Source organism: Neomonachus schauinslandi, chromosome 6, assembly GCF_002201575.2.
Source record: "Neomonachus schauinslandi chromosome 6, ASM220157v2, whole genome shotgun sequence".
Taxonomy (NCBI): domain Eukaryota; kingdom Metazoa; phylum Chordata; class Mammalia; order Carnivora; family Phocidae; genus Neomonachus; species Neomonachus schauinslandi.
This window is the reverse complement of record NC_058408.1, coordinates 142,632,864-142,650,349: the sequence shown is the minus strand read 5'-3', so window position 1 is coordinate 142,650,349 and position 17,486 is coordinate 142,632,864. Positions and strand designations below refer to the sequence as shown.

At 45.4% G+C, this 17,486-nt stretch overlaps 1 protein-coding gene across 2 annotated transcripts; it reads left to right on the top strand.

Annotated features, from left to right (window-relative positions):
• The first annotated feature begins 8,815 nt into the window (after window positions 1-8,815).
• Window positions 8,816-17,015, top strand: PRDX3 (peroxiredoxin 3). Of its 2 annotated transcripts, XM_021699759.2 has the most exons (7): window positions 8,816-8,882; window positions 10,425-10,560; window positions 12,004-12,145; window positions 12,703-12,838; window positions 14,085-14,188; window positions 15,685-15,850; window positions 16,395-17,015. In XM_021699759.2, the coding sequence occupies exons 1-7, from the start codon at window positions 8,847-8,849 to the stop codon at window positions 16,446-16,448; spliced, it is 774 nt and encodes a 257-aa protein (XP_021555434.1). In that variant the 5' UTR covers window positions 8,816-8,846; the 3' UTR covers window positions 16,449-17,015. The 2 variants fall into 2 exon arrangements, with proteins under 2 accessions (XP_021555434.1, XP_044772544.1); XM_044916609.1 differs by lacking the exon at window positions 15,685-15,850.
• Window positions 17,016-17,486: the final 471 nt, after the last annotated feature.

The following is a 17,486-nucleotide window of genomic DNA, read 5'->3' as shown; positions in this document are numbered from 1 at the left end:
GGGCGAGGGTGGAGGAGGCCGACAGGGCAGGCCTCATGATTAGACTTCTGCAATGTCTCCAAACCCAGTTCCATTTAGCACTATAGAGAGGAGCTGATGGCATTCATCCTTTACCTTTCAACCTGGTTCCCGTGACCAGCACTCCCGGCCTGGAGTGTATTTGGAATAAATGTTTCCACCTAAATCCTAGAACCAGCCTGGGGATAGCATTTTGTGTTACAATTTTTGTCATGCTGTGTCCTAGTTTGGATTCTCCTAGACCCTGAGATAAGGGTTCAAATGTGGGAGGTGCAGGAAGTGCAGGTGAGAGAGGAGGACGTAACTTCCGGGGGCAGCTAGAGCTAGAACTTAATCCTTCCAAATACACTCCAGGCCGGGAGTGCTGGTCACTCTGGGAAACACAGCTCAGCTCAGCCACCCAAGTGGCGGGGGAGCTGTGATAATCTCTACACCAAATCCCTTCCCCGGGGCATTTGCAAGGCTGCCGGGCAGGGGATTAATAACGCTCTCTCATTTCTGCCTTTCTGCAGGGATGGGCACACTGCCTCCCCCAGTTCTGAAGAGAGGCCTCAGCACAGAGATGCAAGTGTTGACGGTGAGAAACCTCCGGAGCCCAAGAAGTGGCAGGGTCTGAGGCATACCAAAGACCCGTAACAGAGTGGCCTGGACTCAGTGTTGTGTTTTCTTTCACTTTTGAAATCGAGCTCAGATGATGAAAGGGACTAAGCCTCTTGGACCACCAAGAGCCCCTGAGAAGCTGGGAGAGAATCCCAGGGAGAACAGATGGAGGCTTGGACAGAGGAGGCAGTCGTGGAGGCAGAGAGAAGTCAGTGTCTCCTTCGGGTGCTGGTTGGGGGGTGGGGAAGGCAGCAAGGAACAGATCTGAGGAGAGAAAACAAGAGTTTGGTTTCGTGTTTGTTAAGTGTGCAGGGTAGAAGGGACATCGGAGGGCAGATGTTGGTCGGCAGGATGGGAGACGCCGTTCCAAAAAGGGGATATAGGCGGCCAGGGTTGGGGGGGGGGGAGCACGGAGGATGTTCAGGGCAGCAAAACTATTCCAGTAAAACTATTCATGGAAGTGTGTCCTTACATATTTGTCCAGACCCACGGAATATACAACATCATGAGTAAACGCTAACGTAAATGATGGCCTTGGGTGATAATGACGAATCAGTGTAGGTTCATGTGCTGTAACAAACATACCACCTGCCGCAGGCTGTCGATGGCAGGTAGGCTGTGTGGGTGTGGGGTCAGCGCACAGATGGCTACTCTCGGGAAATTCATGCAATTTTGCTGTGAACCTAAAACTGCTCTAAAAAATAAAATCTCTTTTTAAAAAGTTGGGGACGGGGAATAGAGGAAGGATAGGCAACAAAGACAAGGAGGGGAAAGCTGCAGAAGAAAGCAAAGATGTGCTAGGGAGAGGGCAGAGGAGGCAGGTGCCCAGGACAAGCGAACGCTACCTAACCACAGGCCTCCTGCATGGCGGGCACTCTCTCTCTCTCTCTACAGCTTCACAAGAAGCCCGGGAGGCGGGTGTCCTTACATGGAGACCCTCAGACTCCGAAAGGTGCAATGATCCATGGGGTTTTAAATTGAGGACAGCAGACTCCTTCCATCACTCTGCTGCCTGCATTAGAGAGACCATCCTAGAGCAGAAGGCGGTGCAGGGGGGACGCTGGGGGATAAGGCTCAAAGGAGAAGCCTTTGCTAGGAGACATGGCTCTGCATTGAGGTTTCATCCTCCCTGAACCCAGGAGAGAGTTGAATTTGGGGCTCCTTGTCAATGAGAAAAGAGGGGAAAAAAATGAATGCTTTTTGCCCTGGAAAGAGAAAGAGCTCAGCAAAACCCAGAGTCATGTTTGCCATCTCTAATTGTAGCCCCAACTACCAGAATGTAACTCGTGGTTCCAGGGAGGTATTTTCCTAATCACCGGAGAAAATAGCATTTATCTTTTCATTTGCCGTTCCTGCCAAGAGGTCCAAAAATTCTTCTCTCAAACTCAAAAGGGAGAAATTCAGTTATCTTCTACTCTTTTGGTGATGTAGACGAGGTCAGTTTGTCTTCTTGTTTTAGCAGAACAGTTCGTGTCCTTGTTGTGACAGCTAGAGAAAGCCAAATAAAAAGATGTTTTTTCCAGAACGAGTGTGGAAAGAACGTTCTGGCCACCAAGCCGGCCACTGCTTATTCATTCACTTGACAAACCTTTTTTGAGCAATTGCTATGAGCCAGGCACTCACTTAGCCATTAGGACCACAAAGATGAGTAAGACAGGAGCTCTATCCTCAAGATATAGTTAAGACCCAGACAAGGCAAAAAAGAATTCCAATATGATATGGCAAGAGCAAGGAGAATGAGAAAGGCCTGTGCACAATGCTTTCTAGGCCCCTGGGAGATGGATGGGAGAGGTGGGCAGGGAAGGTGGGCAGGGAAGGTTGGCAGGACAGTGTTGATATTGGTGATTAAACACCAGTCACAGTTATGTTTTCATGGAATGAACGACTGGAGGACTCTGCTTACCTTTTCAGGGGAAGTCTCTGGCCGCAGCCTGGGATGAGTTGAAGGCCACTCACTTTGCAGTTCTGAAAGGACCATTGGAAGGCTCTTGTATAAAATTCCTTCCGGGCCTCTGGGTAGGAGATTCTAGGGTATTTCATTCCCTTCAGGATAAAAGAAATCAGGCTTGAGACAGAGAGCAGCAGGCCAGGGGACCAGCATGTCCACTGGAAGGTTCTTGGTTCTAATGGTCCCCAGCCAATGAATCCCTATGTGACTTGGGGAAAGCTCATTAACCACAGGCAGCTGTCTCAGCTTCCTGTTTGGAAAAGAAGGGATAAGCGGTGGGACTTCCTCTCCTGTGGCCAAAAGACTCAAAAATCATGCTGTTGTGTTGGGCCTCTGCTCGGTGGGAAGGAAAGAGTAATGCTTTGTTGAGCATGCTTAAAATGCCAATGTGAAGAATGACTTTTGGAACGACTGAGATTTATGGAGATACAAATCACAAAATGTCTTAGCTTGATTTACATTAAGGGAAAAGGCAGAAAGACACCTAGAAGGCAGTACATTCCAAAGATGAAAATTAAACCATATATCAAAAAGAAAACATAACAAATTTAGACACACACACACACGATGTAGACACACAAGTCAATACCGCAGAAATTTATGCTTTCCATTAGACAAAGAGAACTTTTTAAAAAAAATTGTACCAAGCTATTGGATACCCAAGTAAGAAACTGAAATCTCCATGAATCTTAGATATGGGCAAGATTTCTTTCTAATCATAGCTAAAACTCGTCTCCGGTAGATGGGGGTCTGATAAGTGTCTTACCATTATGGTCACCCTTATTCCTCAGAGTTAGCTTTAAAAGAAAAAAAAACAAACAACTCAAGGTCCCTCGAGTAAGAGCACAGTCCAAGAGCAGGGACTCTGTTAGGCAGAGAAGATTGAGCCGCAGTGAACTGGTACGCTATTCAACTTCTACCTTCCTTGACTTCTTGTCCCTCTACCATCCAGAAGAGCCTAATGTGAGATATTTGGAGATCAGAGCTTGTGCAAAAGCCTCATTCTTCATTCCTGAATGAAAGGAGGAAGAGGAACTTTATCACTTTGAGAAAAACAAAATGTATTCAAAGTCTGTGCCTGCTGTTGGAAAATGTAGCATATCTGTTTGTGGGTAAAATAGTAACCGGCATCTATTTAACCCTATTCTGGGCCAAGTACCCCTCTAAGCATGTTGCATGCATTGTTTCTCTCCACACAGCTAATGCTTTGAGGGAGATGTGATGATTATTCTCTTACAGATGCAGAAGTGGGGGTCTAGAAAAGTTAAGCAACCGATCTAGCCATGAGGGATGCTGGGTGCCTAAGACATGAGCCCTACCCTCTAAGACCATAAATGACAAAAGGAGAATGGGATCCCATGTCCTGGTGGCTCTAGAGCCTCTGCCATTAACCATGAGACCAGTGGTTTTTCAACTGGAGATGATTTTTTCCCATGGGGGATATTTGGCAATGTCTGGAGACATTTTTGCTTGTCACATCTAAGTGGGTGCCTTTCTCTCACAAGCTCTGCAGGAAGACAGGAACAGACAAAACCTAGAAAAAAAGTATGAAAGTAGAGTAACAAGTCCCCACAGTGGTAAACATCAAGTGCACAGGCAGAATAACTAGAATTGCTCAGACAAAAGAGCAGAAAGGGGTGCCTGGGTGGCTCAGTTGGTTAAGTGACTTCGGCTCAGGTCATGATCTCAGGGTCCTGGGATCATGTCCCACATTGGGCTCCCTGCTCGGCGGGGAGTCTGCTTCTACCTCTCCCTCTGCCCCTGTCTCCACTCATGCTCTTTCTCTCTCTCTCAAATAAATAAAAAAAATCTTAAAAAAAAAAAAAAGAGCAGAGGGGTGCCTGAGTGGCTCAGTCGTTAAGCGTCTGCCTTCGGCTCAGGTCATGGTCCCAGGGTCCTGGGATAGAGTCCCGCATCAGGCTTCCCGCTCAGTGGGAAGCCTGCTTCTCCCTCTCCCACTCCCCCTGCTTGTGTTCCCTCTCTCGCTGTGTCTCTGTCAAATAAATCAATAAAATCTTTTTAAAAAAAAAACAAACCAAAGGGACAAAGGTCACCAATTACTTCTATCTGCCATCTTTCCCTTCATCTTCCCCCATTCCTCCCTCAAGGACAGAATCCATCTATTCTGATAACACTTTTTTCCTCTATGAGACCCTTCTTGAGCTCTGTTTCTCTAAACTCTCATAGCACTTTGCCTGGACTCTTTCATTTTTTTTTTTTTTAAGATTTTATTTTATTTATTTGACAGAGAGAGACACAGCGAGAACACAAGCAGAGGAAGTGGGAGAGGGAGAAGCAGGCTTTCCGCTGAGCAGGGAGCCGGATGCGGGGCTCGATCCCAGGACCCGGAGATCATGAAGTCAAAGGCAGACACTTCACTGACTGAGCCACCCAGGCGCCCCAAGGACCCTTTCATTTAATAAAACAAACACTTACAGTATTCACTGTGTACCTGTTTACTGTGTTAAGTGCTTTAAAATTTAACTCGCTTATTCCTCCCAACAACCCTTGGGGCAGGTATTAATATCACTCCCATTTTTCAGGTAGAAGAACAGGCAGGGAGTAACTTGCCCAAGACAGTTAAGTGCTAAATGCAGAGCTGGTGTTTGAACCCCAGCTGTCCGCTCTCAACCATAATGCCTCTTGTATGCTCATTAAAATGATGGATCTTGGATTTTGGTTTTTTACAATCTTTACTCAATGTTCCCTGGATACACATGGAGTTCCTTGGGAGCAGCACCTGTATGATCCACTCAATATATGCTTATTAACTGATTAAAATCACATTGCTAATTGATGCAAATTCATCCAACACAGAAGGCTCTACCTGGGACCTAAATAGGAAAGAAAATGCATTATTCCCAAGGCTAAAATGAGCTTGTGGCAGGGAGGATGCAGAAACCACACTCTAAGCTGAATGGCAGCTGGAGGAGGATGGATGAAATGGAAGACAGAAAATAGTGTCAACTTTAAGCCTCAACAGGCCCCACCCAAAGAGATAGGACTAACTAAAGCTTCTAAATTGTAAAACTGAAACCAAGATGAATAAGCCAAATCATGAGGGAACTCCAGTCTGTTCTGTTGTTTTGTTTGCTTATGATTTACATCACAGTGAAGTTAATTATGAATCAAACTGCCTATGTGTGGAAACCAAACTACAGGTGCATAAAATAGGAGAGAAAGGTGCCCTCCAAAATGCTAGAGAAAAGGAGAGGTGGACAGCAAAGGGTTATGGGTGTAAGGAACATGGAAAGACAAACCTCCCCCTTGCCTTTTCTCTACCTCCAACCCCTCACCTCTTCCAGCTCACATACTGGCTGGTCAGGTGTGAGGATGTTCTGGCTTCTAGTTCCACCTCTGCTTCCAACCGGCTATGTGACTTTGGGTAGGTCTCTCCATCTCTAAAAGTGTCCATTTTCTTGTCTACAAAATCACTGGGCTAGACCATAGCATCTTTTTGTATTTGTTGTTAGTCCCTACTTCTTTTTTTAAATTGAGGTAACAATCATAAATCATAAAATTAACCATTTTAAAATGCACCATCCAGTGATACTGAGAACATTCACAGTGTTGTACAATCACCACTTCTATGTAGTTCCAAAACATTTTCGTCACCCCCGAAAGAAAACCCTGTACCCATTAAGCAGTCAGTCCCCCTGCCTCCTCCTCACAGCACTTGGCAATCGCCAATTTGCTTTCTGTTTCTATGGCTTTACCTATCCTACATATTTCATATGAAAGGAACCATATAACATTTGGCCTTTTGGGTCTGGCTTCTTTTACTCAGCATAACGCTGTTTGCAGTTCATCCATATTACGGTATATATCAATCCTTCATTCCTTTTTATGGCTGAATAATATTCCAGCTCAGACTACAGTATGATTTTGAGCTCCAACATTACAATCCCCTTTCCTTTTCAAACATCTGTTCACAAACACATTATGAGCACCAATTAAACACAAGGCAGGTACTAAGGGGAAATGATTGAGAAATTTGTAGCCACTTGCTATATATATACTTTTAATTGGATTATGACATTTAAAAGTGCCCAATCATAAGTGTACAGCTTCATGAATGCTCACAAAGTAAATACAACTATTACCTTTAAGCCGGTCAACAGATAAAATATTATTTGCACCCCATACTTGTCTTCTCATTATCCTCTTCCAATTCTCGTTTTCTCAAGGTCACCACCATCCTGACTTCAAACACTAAACATTAGTTTTTCCTGTTTTTGAACTTCATATAAATGGAACCATACAGTGTCTACTTTTTCATGTCTGGCTTCTTTCACTCAGTATCATGTTTGTGAAACTCACGCACCTTGTTGCATGTCACTGCCGTGCATTCATTCTCATTGTTGTATAATGTTAATAATATCATAATTTATTCATCCATTCTGTGGTTGATGGGCATTTGTGTAGTTTTATCTCTGTGCCATTATAATAGTGTTGCTATGAACATTCTAGCCTATGTCTTTTTTTTTTTTTTTTTAAAGATTTTATTTATTTATTTGAGAGAGAGAATGAGAGACAGCACAAGAGGGAAGAGGGTCAGAGGGAGAAGCAGACCCCCCGCCGAGCAGGGAGCCCGATGCGGGACTCGATCCCGGGACTCCAGGATCATGACCTGAGCCGAAGGCAGTCGCTTAACCAACTGAGCCACCCAGGCGCCCCTAGCCTATGTCTTTTGATAAACTGATGTACACACATCTTTTGGGCATATGCCTAGGATTGAAGTTATTTGAGTCATATATTCAGTTTTACTAAATACTGACATGGAATTTTCCAAAATGGTCAGACCATTTTAGATTCTCATCTCTTGCTTCCAAGGTAGTCCTTTCAACTCTGGTTTCTTTTCAGATCGCATAAATCTTTCGCCTTTTACCAAGGTAGTCCTTTCCAAAACATGGGGCTGGTACCCACTGCTGTACTAGTGGTACATAAAAGGATTTCTGTGAGGAGCAAAATAAATAACATCAAGTCCCAAAGTGAGAAAATTATTACCCTCTTAATGCTCTTTAAATCCTTCTGATTACATAAAGAGAACCCCATGTGATACCAGGATGCTGCTAGCCACCTGTCTCCCTTTTTACAAAGTCTCAGATTTTCAGCAGGCAACTGTATCTATTTGATACTTAATAACATTTTGTTTTAATGTATTTTTTTTAATATTTTATTTATTTATTTGTCAGAGAGAGAGAGAGAGTGGGAGCACAAACAGGGGGAATGGCAGGCAGAGGGAGAATAGGCTCCCCGCCGAGCAAGGAGCCGAGCTGGGGCTCAATCCCAGGGCCCCAGTCCCAGGGCCTGGGGATCATGACCTGAGTCAAAGGCACACGATTAACCAACTGAGCCATCCAGGAATCCCTAATGTATTTATTTTAATTATTTTCTATTCATAGCAAGTTACAAGGTTTTACCATTGAAGTTATTTAACATTTTCTTTCAAATAAATTCATTTACGTTTTTCAAAAGTGAGTCAACTTGAAGAAAATAGTAAATAATATATACAGATTCAAGAAACTATGTTGGTAGTGGAATGACTGGTGCCTGGAAAAAACCTACTTAGAGTCTGCATTTACCGTAAAGCCACCGTGTGATTTTTAACTGTGTTGGATGAGCTTGCTTCAAAATACCATGCTCACCACTGAGCACTTGGCTTTACTAATCAACAGAAAGCCGAATTTAAATGTCCCAATTCTCCCAATTTGGGGAAGAGAGGCCAAAATGGAAGTCCACACACCATCCCAAAGGTTTTCAGAACACCAAAAACTTGCCGTGTCTGACCCACTTGGCTTAATAATGGAAAAAAATGTCTTTAAAATTAATTCCATCTCCTGCAGAATCCAGAAGGCTCTACCTGAAGCCTAAACAGGAAGAAGAACCTTTTGCAGAACGGGTAGAACAGTCATCCACACAGGTTAACCATAAAAATCAGAAACTCCCCATCTGGATTAGTCCTTTTTAGGTTGCGGCGACGGTTAGAAACAAAGTGTTGTTTTCCTAAGCATTTCGTTACTTAGAAGCCACAGCAGGCATTTTCTCCTCGGAACTGGGGCTGAGGCACCGGACAGACAAGTCGATGCAAGGAAGGTCCCGGCAAAAGATGGGGAAGCCCTCTTCCCCGTCCCCGCCCCCGCCCCCGCCCCCACTCCGGCCCAGGCCCCGCTCCGGCCCAGGCTCCGCCCCGCCGCCGAGGCCCCGCCCCGGGCCCGCCCCCGCACACCCCGCCTCCTCTTCTTCCCCGCCAGTCCCGCGAATCCCGCGCGCACTGAAGATGGCGGCCGCAGTGGGACGATTTCTCCGGGCTTCGGTGAGTGGCTGCCGGCAGGGGACAGGAGCGGAGACCCAGTAGTGGTTCCGACGACGTGCTTCCCAGACAGGATCCTGCTCCCTGTGGTCTGGGGGGGCCTTTCGCCGTTCTTGGAGGGCACCAGCGGGTAAAGGATCCAGAGGCCTCGCTTCTAGGGAAAGCGCCTGCGCAGAACCGCCCCCTCCCATGTGTCCTCCCTTCCAATCCCTCCTCTCCGCGAGCGGGGGTCCTCAGTCCTCTCTCCACCTGAGCACACCGTCCTGGAGGCAGGGTCCCTGGCCCCCTGTTCCCTGTTCTGTAGCTACTCTGTGACCTTGGACACATGACTTCACCTTTTCGAACCTCAGTTTACTGTCCTCGCCCAAAGATAGAAAGAATGATGCCTACAGTAAGGCTTTGCAGTAAGCATCCACTAAATGGTGGATGGAAACCAAAGCGGTAAAGTACAAAGTGCTGAGGTGCAAAAGGCACTGCCCTCCTCCCATCCCCCAGGTCTGTACCCGCGCTTTCCTCCTGGCAAAGCCGAGCACCCTCTTGGTACCCTCTCTTCCCTTTCTGCTGGCGGGGTTGAACACAAGGCTCTTCTTCCTGAGTCATGCTAGATACTGTAGTTGAGCAAACAATCCCCTTGAGCCCTGTACGAATTTTCCCAGAGGGTGAACTTTGCTCTACTTGTTTGCTTGTCTGCGGGGCCTTGTCTTTTCTGGGAAAACCATACTTAGTGTGGGCGCCTGGGTGGCTCAGTTCTTAAGCGTCTGCCTTCGGCTCAGGTCATGATCCCAGGGTCCTAGGATCGAGTCCCACATCGGGTTTCCTGCCCGGCGGGAAGCCTGTTTCTCCCTCTCCCACTCCTCCTGCTGTGTTCCTGCTCTCACTGTCTCTGTCTCTTTCAACTAAATAAATAAAATCTTAAAAAACAAACAAACAAACATACTTAGTGGATCATGCTGGTAAAAGGCGTAAATACACGGGGCCTGGCCAAGTCCTCTTGGTTTTTGAACCCTCTGTGTTCTTAAGAGCATGGAGTCTTTATGGCCTTATAATTCTCCTCTGCCTTGCAGGGTTTTAAAAAATTATTTATATATTTTTAAAATAAAAGTTATATATACTTAAGCGGTACAACATGATGATATACATAAGGAAATGATTACTGCAGTCAAACTAACATCTCTTCACAAAATTACCTTTTTTGTGTGTGACCAGTGTCCCTGAAATCTACTCTCTTAGCAAATTCCCAGCGTTAAGTACAGTATAATTAAGTATAGTCATCGTACCCCTACATTAGATCCCTAGACTTATTCATCCTACATAACTGCAGCTTTGTACGCTTTGACCAACATCTCCCTGTTCCCCTCTTGCAGTCTTGAAGAAGGAGGAGAAAGGAATGTTAAGAACATGGAGGTTCATTCTATACTCTTAGAGTTTGGGGTTTGGTATTTGGTTCATAGGAACAAGGAGAGCGGAGGCGACCAATCATCTAATGCCCTTTCAGCAAGGCCAGCCTTCAGGCTACTTCCTAATATAAAGTGTTTCTCTTTCCAGATTGCCCGACATGTGAGTGCTATTCCTTGGGGCATCTCTGTCTCTGCAGCCCTTAGACCTGCTGCTTCCCGAAGAACATGCCTGACAAATGTATTATGGTCTGGTTCTGGTCAAGCAAAATTGGCTTTTAGCACCAGTAAGTGTTATGCCTTGGTTTGACCCAGGTAATATGAATCATCATCTCAGGACATGGGCTCTGAATCCAGGCTATCCATTAGACTCACTTGGGGAGCTTTTGAAAATACACCACTACCCCAGTCCCACCGCAGACAAATTAAGTCAATATCTGAGGTGAGACCGGGACATCATTTTGTTTTGTGTTGTTTACATAACGATACTATTAGTTTTAGATGTACAACATAGTGATTCAAGATTTATATACATTAGGTGGTGACCACCACGATAAATCTAGGTACCATCTGTCACCATACAAAGCTATTATGGTATTATTAACTGTATTCACTATGCTGTACATTGCACTCCCATGTTTGTAACTGGAAGTTTGTACCTTTTAATCCCCTTATCAGTGTATTTTAAAAGCTCACCAAATGATTCTAATGTCCAGTCAGGACTGAAAATTACTGAGGCAGGCTGCCCTTGTGTCGCATTTCCTTGTTGGTCACCAACACCAGCGCATCTTCCATCTCCTGCTTGAAAATCTCCAGTGATCACTCTATCCCTTCTTTTTTTTTTTTTCCTTTTTTTCTTTCCTTTCATTTTATTGAGAGAGACAGAGAGAGAGCACAAGAGAGAGGAGGGTCAGAGAGAGAAGCAGACCCCCTGCCGAGCAGGGAGCCCGATGCGGGACTCGATCCCGGGACTCCAGGACCACGACCTGAGCCGAAGGCAGTCGCCCAACCAACTGAGCCACCCAGGCGCCCACTATCCCTTCTTTTAAGAACAGATTCTATGGGGGCGCCTGGGTGGCCCACTCGGTTAAGCGTCTGCCTCCCGCTCAGGTCATGATCCCAGAGTCCTAGGATCCAGCCCCAAACTTCCCCCCCGCCTCATGTCTGGCTCCTGCTTAGGGAGTCTGCTTCTACCTCTTCCTCTGCCCCTCCCCCCACTCATGTTCTGTCTCTCTCAAATAAATAAAATCTTAAAAAAAAAAAAACAGCTTCTAGCCTGATATTTAAGGGCCCTCAGAGCGTGGCTTTCAGCTGTTCCTGCTTTGTCTCTTATGCTTCCTTCCACACACACCTCTCTGTTGTATTCAAACTGCCACCAGCTGTTCCCCACACCTGCCCTGTTCCCTCTTCCCTGTCCTGCCTGGACATGGCAAAATCTGAGCCGTATTTAGAATCCATGCCTAGGCTCCTTTCCTCCTCAATTCTATCTTAATTTTCGTCCCTACCATCTTCTGGCATCATCTTTTTAGTCTTTTCAGTCCCCATAGTACTTTGAATTGAATTTGGGTACCATCTAGAACTACGGAAGGGGGGTATTACCTAGACATAGGGTTGAACTGAACCTTTTAATTAATTTATAGTACTAATTAATTACTATGAGAGATTTGAATGAAGTCAAATAGGTGGGTGATTTAGCAGGTGAACTACATGTGCGTGTGGGCTTCCTTCAGGTTCCTCATACCACGCTCCTGCCGTCACCCAGCACGCGCCCTATTTTAAGGGCACCGCCGTTGTCAACGGAGAGTTCAAAGACCTAAGCCTTGATGACTTTAAGGGGAGATATTTGGTGCTTTTCTTCTATCCTTTGGACTTGTAAGTGTAATTTCTGTGATGCTTTAATGTCATTTAAGGTCCTTGCTTCCACCCTGACATTTCCTATCTCTGGTTGCTCTTCTGGTCAAGGGAGGGTTCTTTCGGATCCTTTTATCACTGGTGGCCTTGCTGAGGACAGCTTGCATCTGCAGCTAATCTGATAAATTTAGAGAAGGAGATGGCATTCTTTTTAGTGGGGTAGGGTTTTAACATGGCTCCGTTTTATGTGCTCCAGAGCTGTGGTTTCCATAAGCCAGTCTGTAAGGAAGTTGTCACTGGCCTGGAGGAAAACAAGAAAAGTAAAGATAATAAAATGACTTTTCTCATAAAGCTACTTTATTTAATTGTTTCTTTAGTCTTAGAATATGCTTCTTTTCCCCTGCCCACCCCCATTTTTTGGTATGATTCTTAAATAAAGAGGTGAGTCTGGTGAGGATGGTTAACTGTTTTTTCCTTCTTCACCTTTAAGCAGTTGAACTAGTTTTTAGGCTACCTGTTTAAATTTTAAATCCTTGTTTTTAAATTCTCTGTTGGGAATTTCTGCCCTTTTTTTCTAGCACCTTTGTGTGTCCTACAGAAATTATTGCTTTTAGCGACAAAGCCAATGAATTTCACGACGTGAACTGTGAAGTTGTTGCTGTTTCAGTGGATTCTCAGTTCACCCATCTCGCCTGGATCAACACACCAAGGAAGGTATAAACCTCAGTGGCCCTGCCTTTGCACTTAGGAGCCTAAAAACTGAAAAGACCCCATAAAAGACTGACCTAGAGGGGCGCTTGGGTGGCTCGGTCGTTGGGCATCTGCCTTTGGCTCAGGTCATGATCCCAGGGTCCTGGGATCGAGGCCCACATCGGGCTCCCTGCTCTGCGGGAGGCCTGCTTCTCCCTCTCCCACTCCCCCTGCTGGTTCCTGCTCTCGCTATGTCTCTGTCAAATAAATAAATAAAATATTAAAAAAAAAAAAAAGGCTAACCTAGAAATAGTAAAAGCATGACTAGTCTGAAATGGGCTATTTCTAGGTCCTAAGCTCCTGGCAAATTCTGTTAAACTCTGTCCTTATCTCCTTTGACATTGCCTGGATTTACTGCCCATTACACGTGTGTTTTCCAAGGTACAAACAGTAACGGAGAACAGGCCCAGCAGGGCGGGGGCAGGGACAGTTGGGGTTCGATGCCTCCTCTCTCGTGGGTACTTTGTAGATCCCACATACCCTTCATGGCTTGTGGGACGGTGGTTAAGTTCTCTGATTTCACTCTTCAGCATGATCACTATTCCTGCTGAAAAACGATTGGGAGAATCAAAATTTCTAGCCATGTTGCTGGACTATCAAAACCAAATTATTCAGTCTTTATTACGCTTCCATTTTTATGCTACAGAAATTAATCTTGAAGTAAAGGAATACATGGAGAATTAGAAAAAGAAAGGTCTCCAGTATTAGCTGGGTTTATTTATTTATTTATTTAAAGAGATTCTATTTTTATTTATCTGACGGAGAGACAGCCAGAGAGGGAACACAAGCAGGGGGAGCAGGAGAGGGAGAAGCAGGCTCCCCGCTGAGCAAGGAGCCTGATGTGGGGTTCAATCCCAGGACCCTGGGATCATGACCTGAGCCGAAGGCAGACGCCCAACGACCGAGCCACCCAGGCGCCCCTTAGCTGCGTTTAAATCCTGCCTCTGTCCCTTTCTAGTCATGACCTGGAACATAACTTTTGTGTGCCTCAGTTTCCTCATGTGTAAAAAGACAATGATAGTATCTGCTCCAGGATAGTACTGGGAGGAAGTGAGTAAACAGGAAGAGCTAAGAGCAGTGCTCGGCCCGCTGTCAGTTCTCAGTTGCTGCCACCCGTCGCCATTCTTGTTAGCCTCAGACATCAGTTTACGTGGCTGAGAATGGGGAGGGCACACGGTGTAACAGCCAGTCATGTCCTCATTTTTGTTAGAATGGCGGCTTGGGCCACATGAACATCGCACTCCTGTCAGATTTGACTAAACAGATTTCCCGAGACTATGGCGTGCTGTTGGAAGGCCCCGGTGTTGCTCTAAGGTAAGATCATGTTTCTTATGAACTTAAACTTGTTTTTCATGTTTAGCATCATCCCACTTCTTAGAGGATTTATGGAGCCCTCGGTAATGCATTTTGAAAACCAAAAAGCTTCCATTCACTTTAGCCTTGCGTGAGCACCGATGAGTGCGTTCCGCGAGTGTTGGCCATCTCGGGATGGCTGAGACGTGTCTGCCCCCTGCAGCACCCTGTGTCTCCTTCTGAGGACTAGTGTGTCTTGATGGTCACCCTGCTGCACTCGCCCTCACCACCTGGGAGCTGCTCTCGTGGGAGGCACACTCCTGACATGTCTGGAGAAGGGGAGACTAGCAGACTGTAGGAGTCAGTGAGCTGGGATGGGTGAGATCTTGTCCAAGCCCTGGAATCAGACCAGAGTTTTGTTTTTTTTTTTAAACTCACGTATTTATTTAACAGCTGTATGACTTTGGGCAAGTTATTGAACCTCTTTGAGTCCCAGGTTTCCCATACCTAAAATGAGAATGGACCTCCCAGGTTGGTTGTGGGGACTAAATAAGGCGAGGCAGCTGAAGTTTTTAGCACAGGTTCTGGTAGCGTCATGACTCCTGTCCCAGAATGTCATTTCTGTCCTCATTCATTCAGTGGCTAGATCTTTATTCCTTTGAGTCTGGTTTGGAAGATGAGGCTTGCTTTCCGGAGTCGGGGGGCCCTGCATCTGCATCTGCACCATGGACTCCAGCTTGGCTTCGCTCTTGGTCAAGGAGCTTACAGCAGGACCCCCAAGAGCCAGGCCCAGGAAGGAAGAAGCACCTTTTCACCTTGCCTTTTTCTTTTACTTGTTTTTTCCCTGCATGATTAACACTTGGAATGCCACACCCTTTTAAGACAGACTGTTAAAACCTGTGGTTGACCCGTATCTGCATATGTCATGGTAACCCCAACACTTGCACAGAAGATGAACACAGACCACAGGGCAGGTCATTTCATTTTGCTGCTGCCAAGTGATAAAGAGTAACAGTCTTGGTTTTTCCTTTAGATTTCTGCTCAGCCTGGACTTGAGGCCAGTAAATTCTTTCTGCAAAGATTTCCCCAGGGGATTTCTCCCCGCCCCCATTTACCCAAGAATTCACTCATTTCATCAGTATTTACTGAATATAGATAAGATACATCTCTGTCTCCTCTCATTTGCCTCTGGTTTCTTGCCAGGATTTGATACAGCTGCCCAGAGAACACCTAAATCACTAATAAGTTAAAGAAGTCTGCTCTCTGACTTTTAGACTCTATAACTTTTCTCTGTGGGAGATACTGCCTGTTTTCCACATCGGCCTGGTCCGGTCACACCTGTGTGTGGCACATCATCAGTGAGAAAGGATCAGCTTTGTGTGTAACAGTGAAAGCCCCACATTTAAGCATATGGGGGAGTTAATGCTTTATTGAGAATTAAAGACAGAAGCGGGTAGAAGTTAGACTTTGTCGTTGTGGTATGGCTGAGGTACTAATGGGGCTAAATCCTGATGCAGGGGTCTCTTCATCATTGACCCCAGTGGAGTCATCAAGCATTTGAGTGTCAACGATCTCCCTGTGGGCCGAAGTGTGGAAGAGACCCTCCGCTTGGTGAAGGCGTTCCAGTTTGTGGAAACCCATGGAGAAGTCTGCCCAGCAAACTGGACCCCGGATTCTCCTACAGTAGGTTTCTTTTCCAGAAGCAGTGAGACCCCAGCATAGGGTCCCAGGTCCTTGCCTCCAGGGCTCCTGGCCTAGAGTACCTACAAAAGGAGCCCACCCTTGGAGCAGGTGTGCAGATGGTGTGCAGATGGGTGAAGCTGCCGAGGGGCAGGGGTTGGGGCGGGGCCAGCGATCACGCAGGATGTTGATGTAACCTTCATCTGTGTATTTTAAAGGAAACAGACCACACTTTAAAAAGTTAAAAAACTGGGGCACCTGGGTGGCTCAGTTGGTTAAGCGTCTGCCTTCGGCTCAGGTCATGATCCCAGGGTCCTGGGATCGAGTCCCGCATCGGGCTCCCTGCTCTGCGGGAAGCCTGCTTCTCCCTCTCCCACTCCCCCTGCTCTCCCTATCTCTCTCTCTGTCAAATAAATAAATAAAATCTTAAAAAATAAAATAAAAATAAAAAGTTAAAAAACTTTGGGTTAAAAACAGAGCTTTCAACTCACTTTCGAGACTGTTATCTTGAAGTCAGCTGCCTAATTAAATGTTTTTGTATTTTCAGATCAAGCCACATCCAACTGCTTCCAAAGAATACTTTGAGAAGGTAAATCAGTAGATCATCCCATGTGTACCCACCTCTTCTCACATCAGGAAAGAGCTACAGTTGGAACTCACTTTGAGCATTTCAAAGATGATTATTTATAGAAGACAAAACACCAATTATGCTTGTATTCATAAATAATACTCTAAATGTTTTAGTGTCTTTGTAACAGTGGCTGAGGCTTTTAAATGTCCTCACACACTTAAAGCGTCCTTTATTGGTAACCTCTTGATGGCTAGCTAGTTTATAGAATGCTAATTTACCTGTTCCTTGGATTGTCTTCAATGGAAAGAGGAAACATTCTTTGTTGGCCTTACTTGAACCTTTATGTACACCGGAATAGTACAGCACTCACCGAAGCTTCTGATCAAGGGTCCTGAAAAGTTTCTTCTTAAATTTCTTTGTACAAAACTGAATTTTCTTTTAAGGTAACAAAGATCATACATAGTTTTAAGGTGTTAACATCAGTGGTCTAATTTAACTCTTGCAGTGGATGTATATGTACTTGAAACAAATGAGAATCATGTTTTTAAAAAAACACGGTGGCTGGGCGCCTGAGTGGCTCAGTCGTTGAGCATCTGCCTTTGGCTCAGGTCATGACCCCAGGGTCCTGGGATCCAGCCCCGCATCGGGCTCCCTGCTCCGCGGGAAGCCTGCTTCTCCCTCTCCCACTCCCCCTGCTTGTGTTCCCTCTCTTGCTGGGTCTCTCTCTGTCAAATAAATAAATAATCTTAAAAAAAAAAAGGCACAGTGGCAGAGTGACTTAGGTGATCATGCATGTTTCTTGTCCCTGAGATTAATATAGTTATTTTACTTACTTGTTAGCTGACATAGGGTCTACATACAATTCCAGATATTGATTGGGTGTAATTATAAAGGATATTTATCGAGTCTAGGAATTGCATTTTGAAATCATTGTAATTTTCTGAAATGCTCAATGTAAAGTACATAATAAACATTTTAAAGTATCTGCATGTTTAATACCATTAATTGTTGGTTCAGCTTATATTATGGGGCTGTAGTTTTCCTTCTGATTGTATCAACCAACATTTG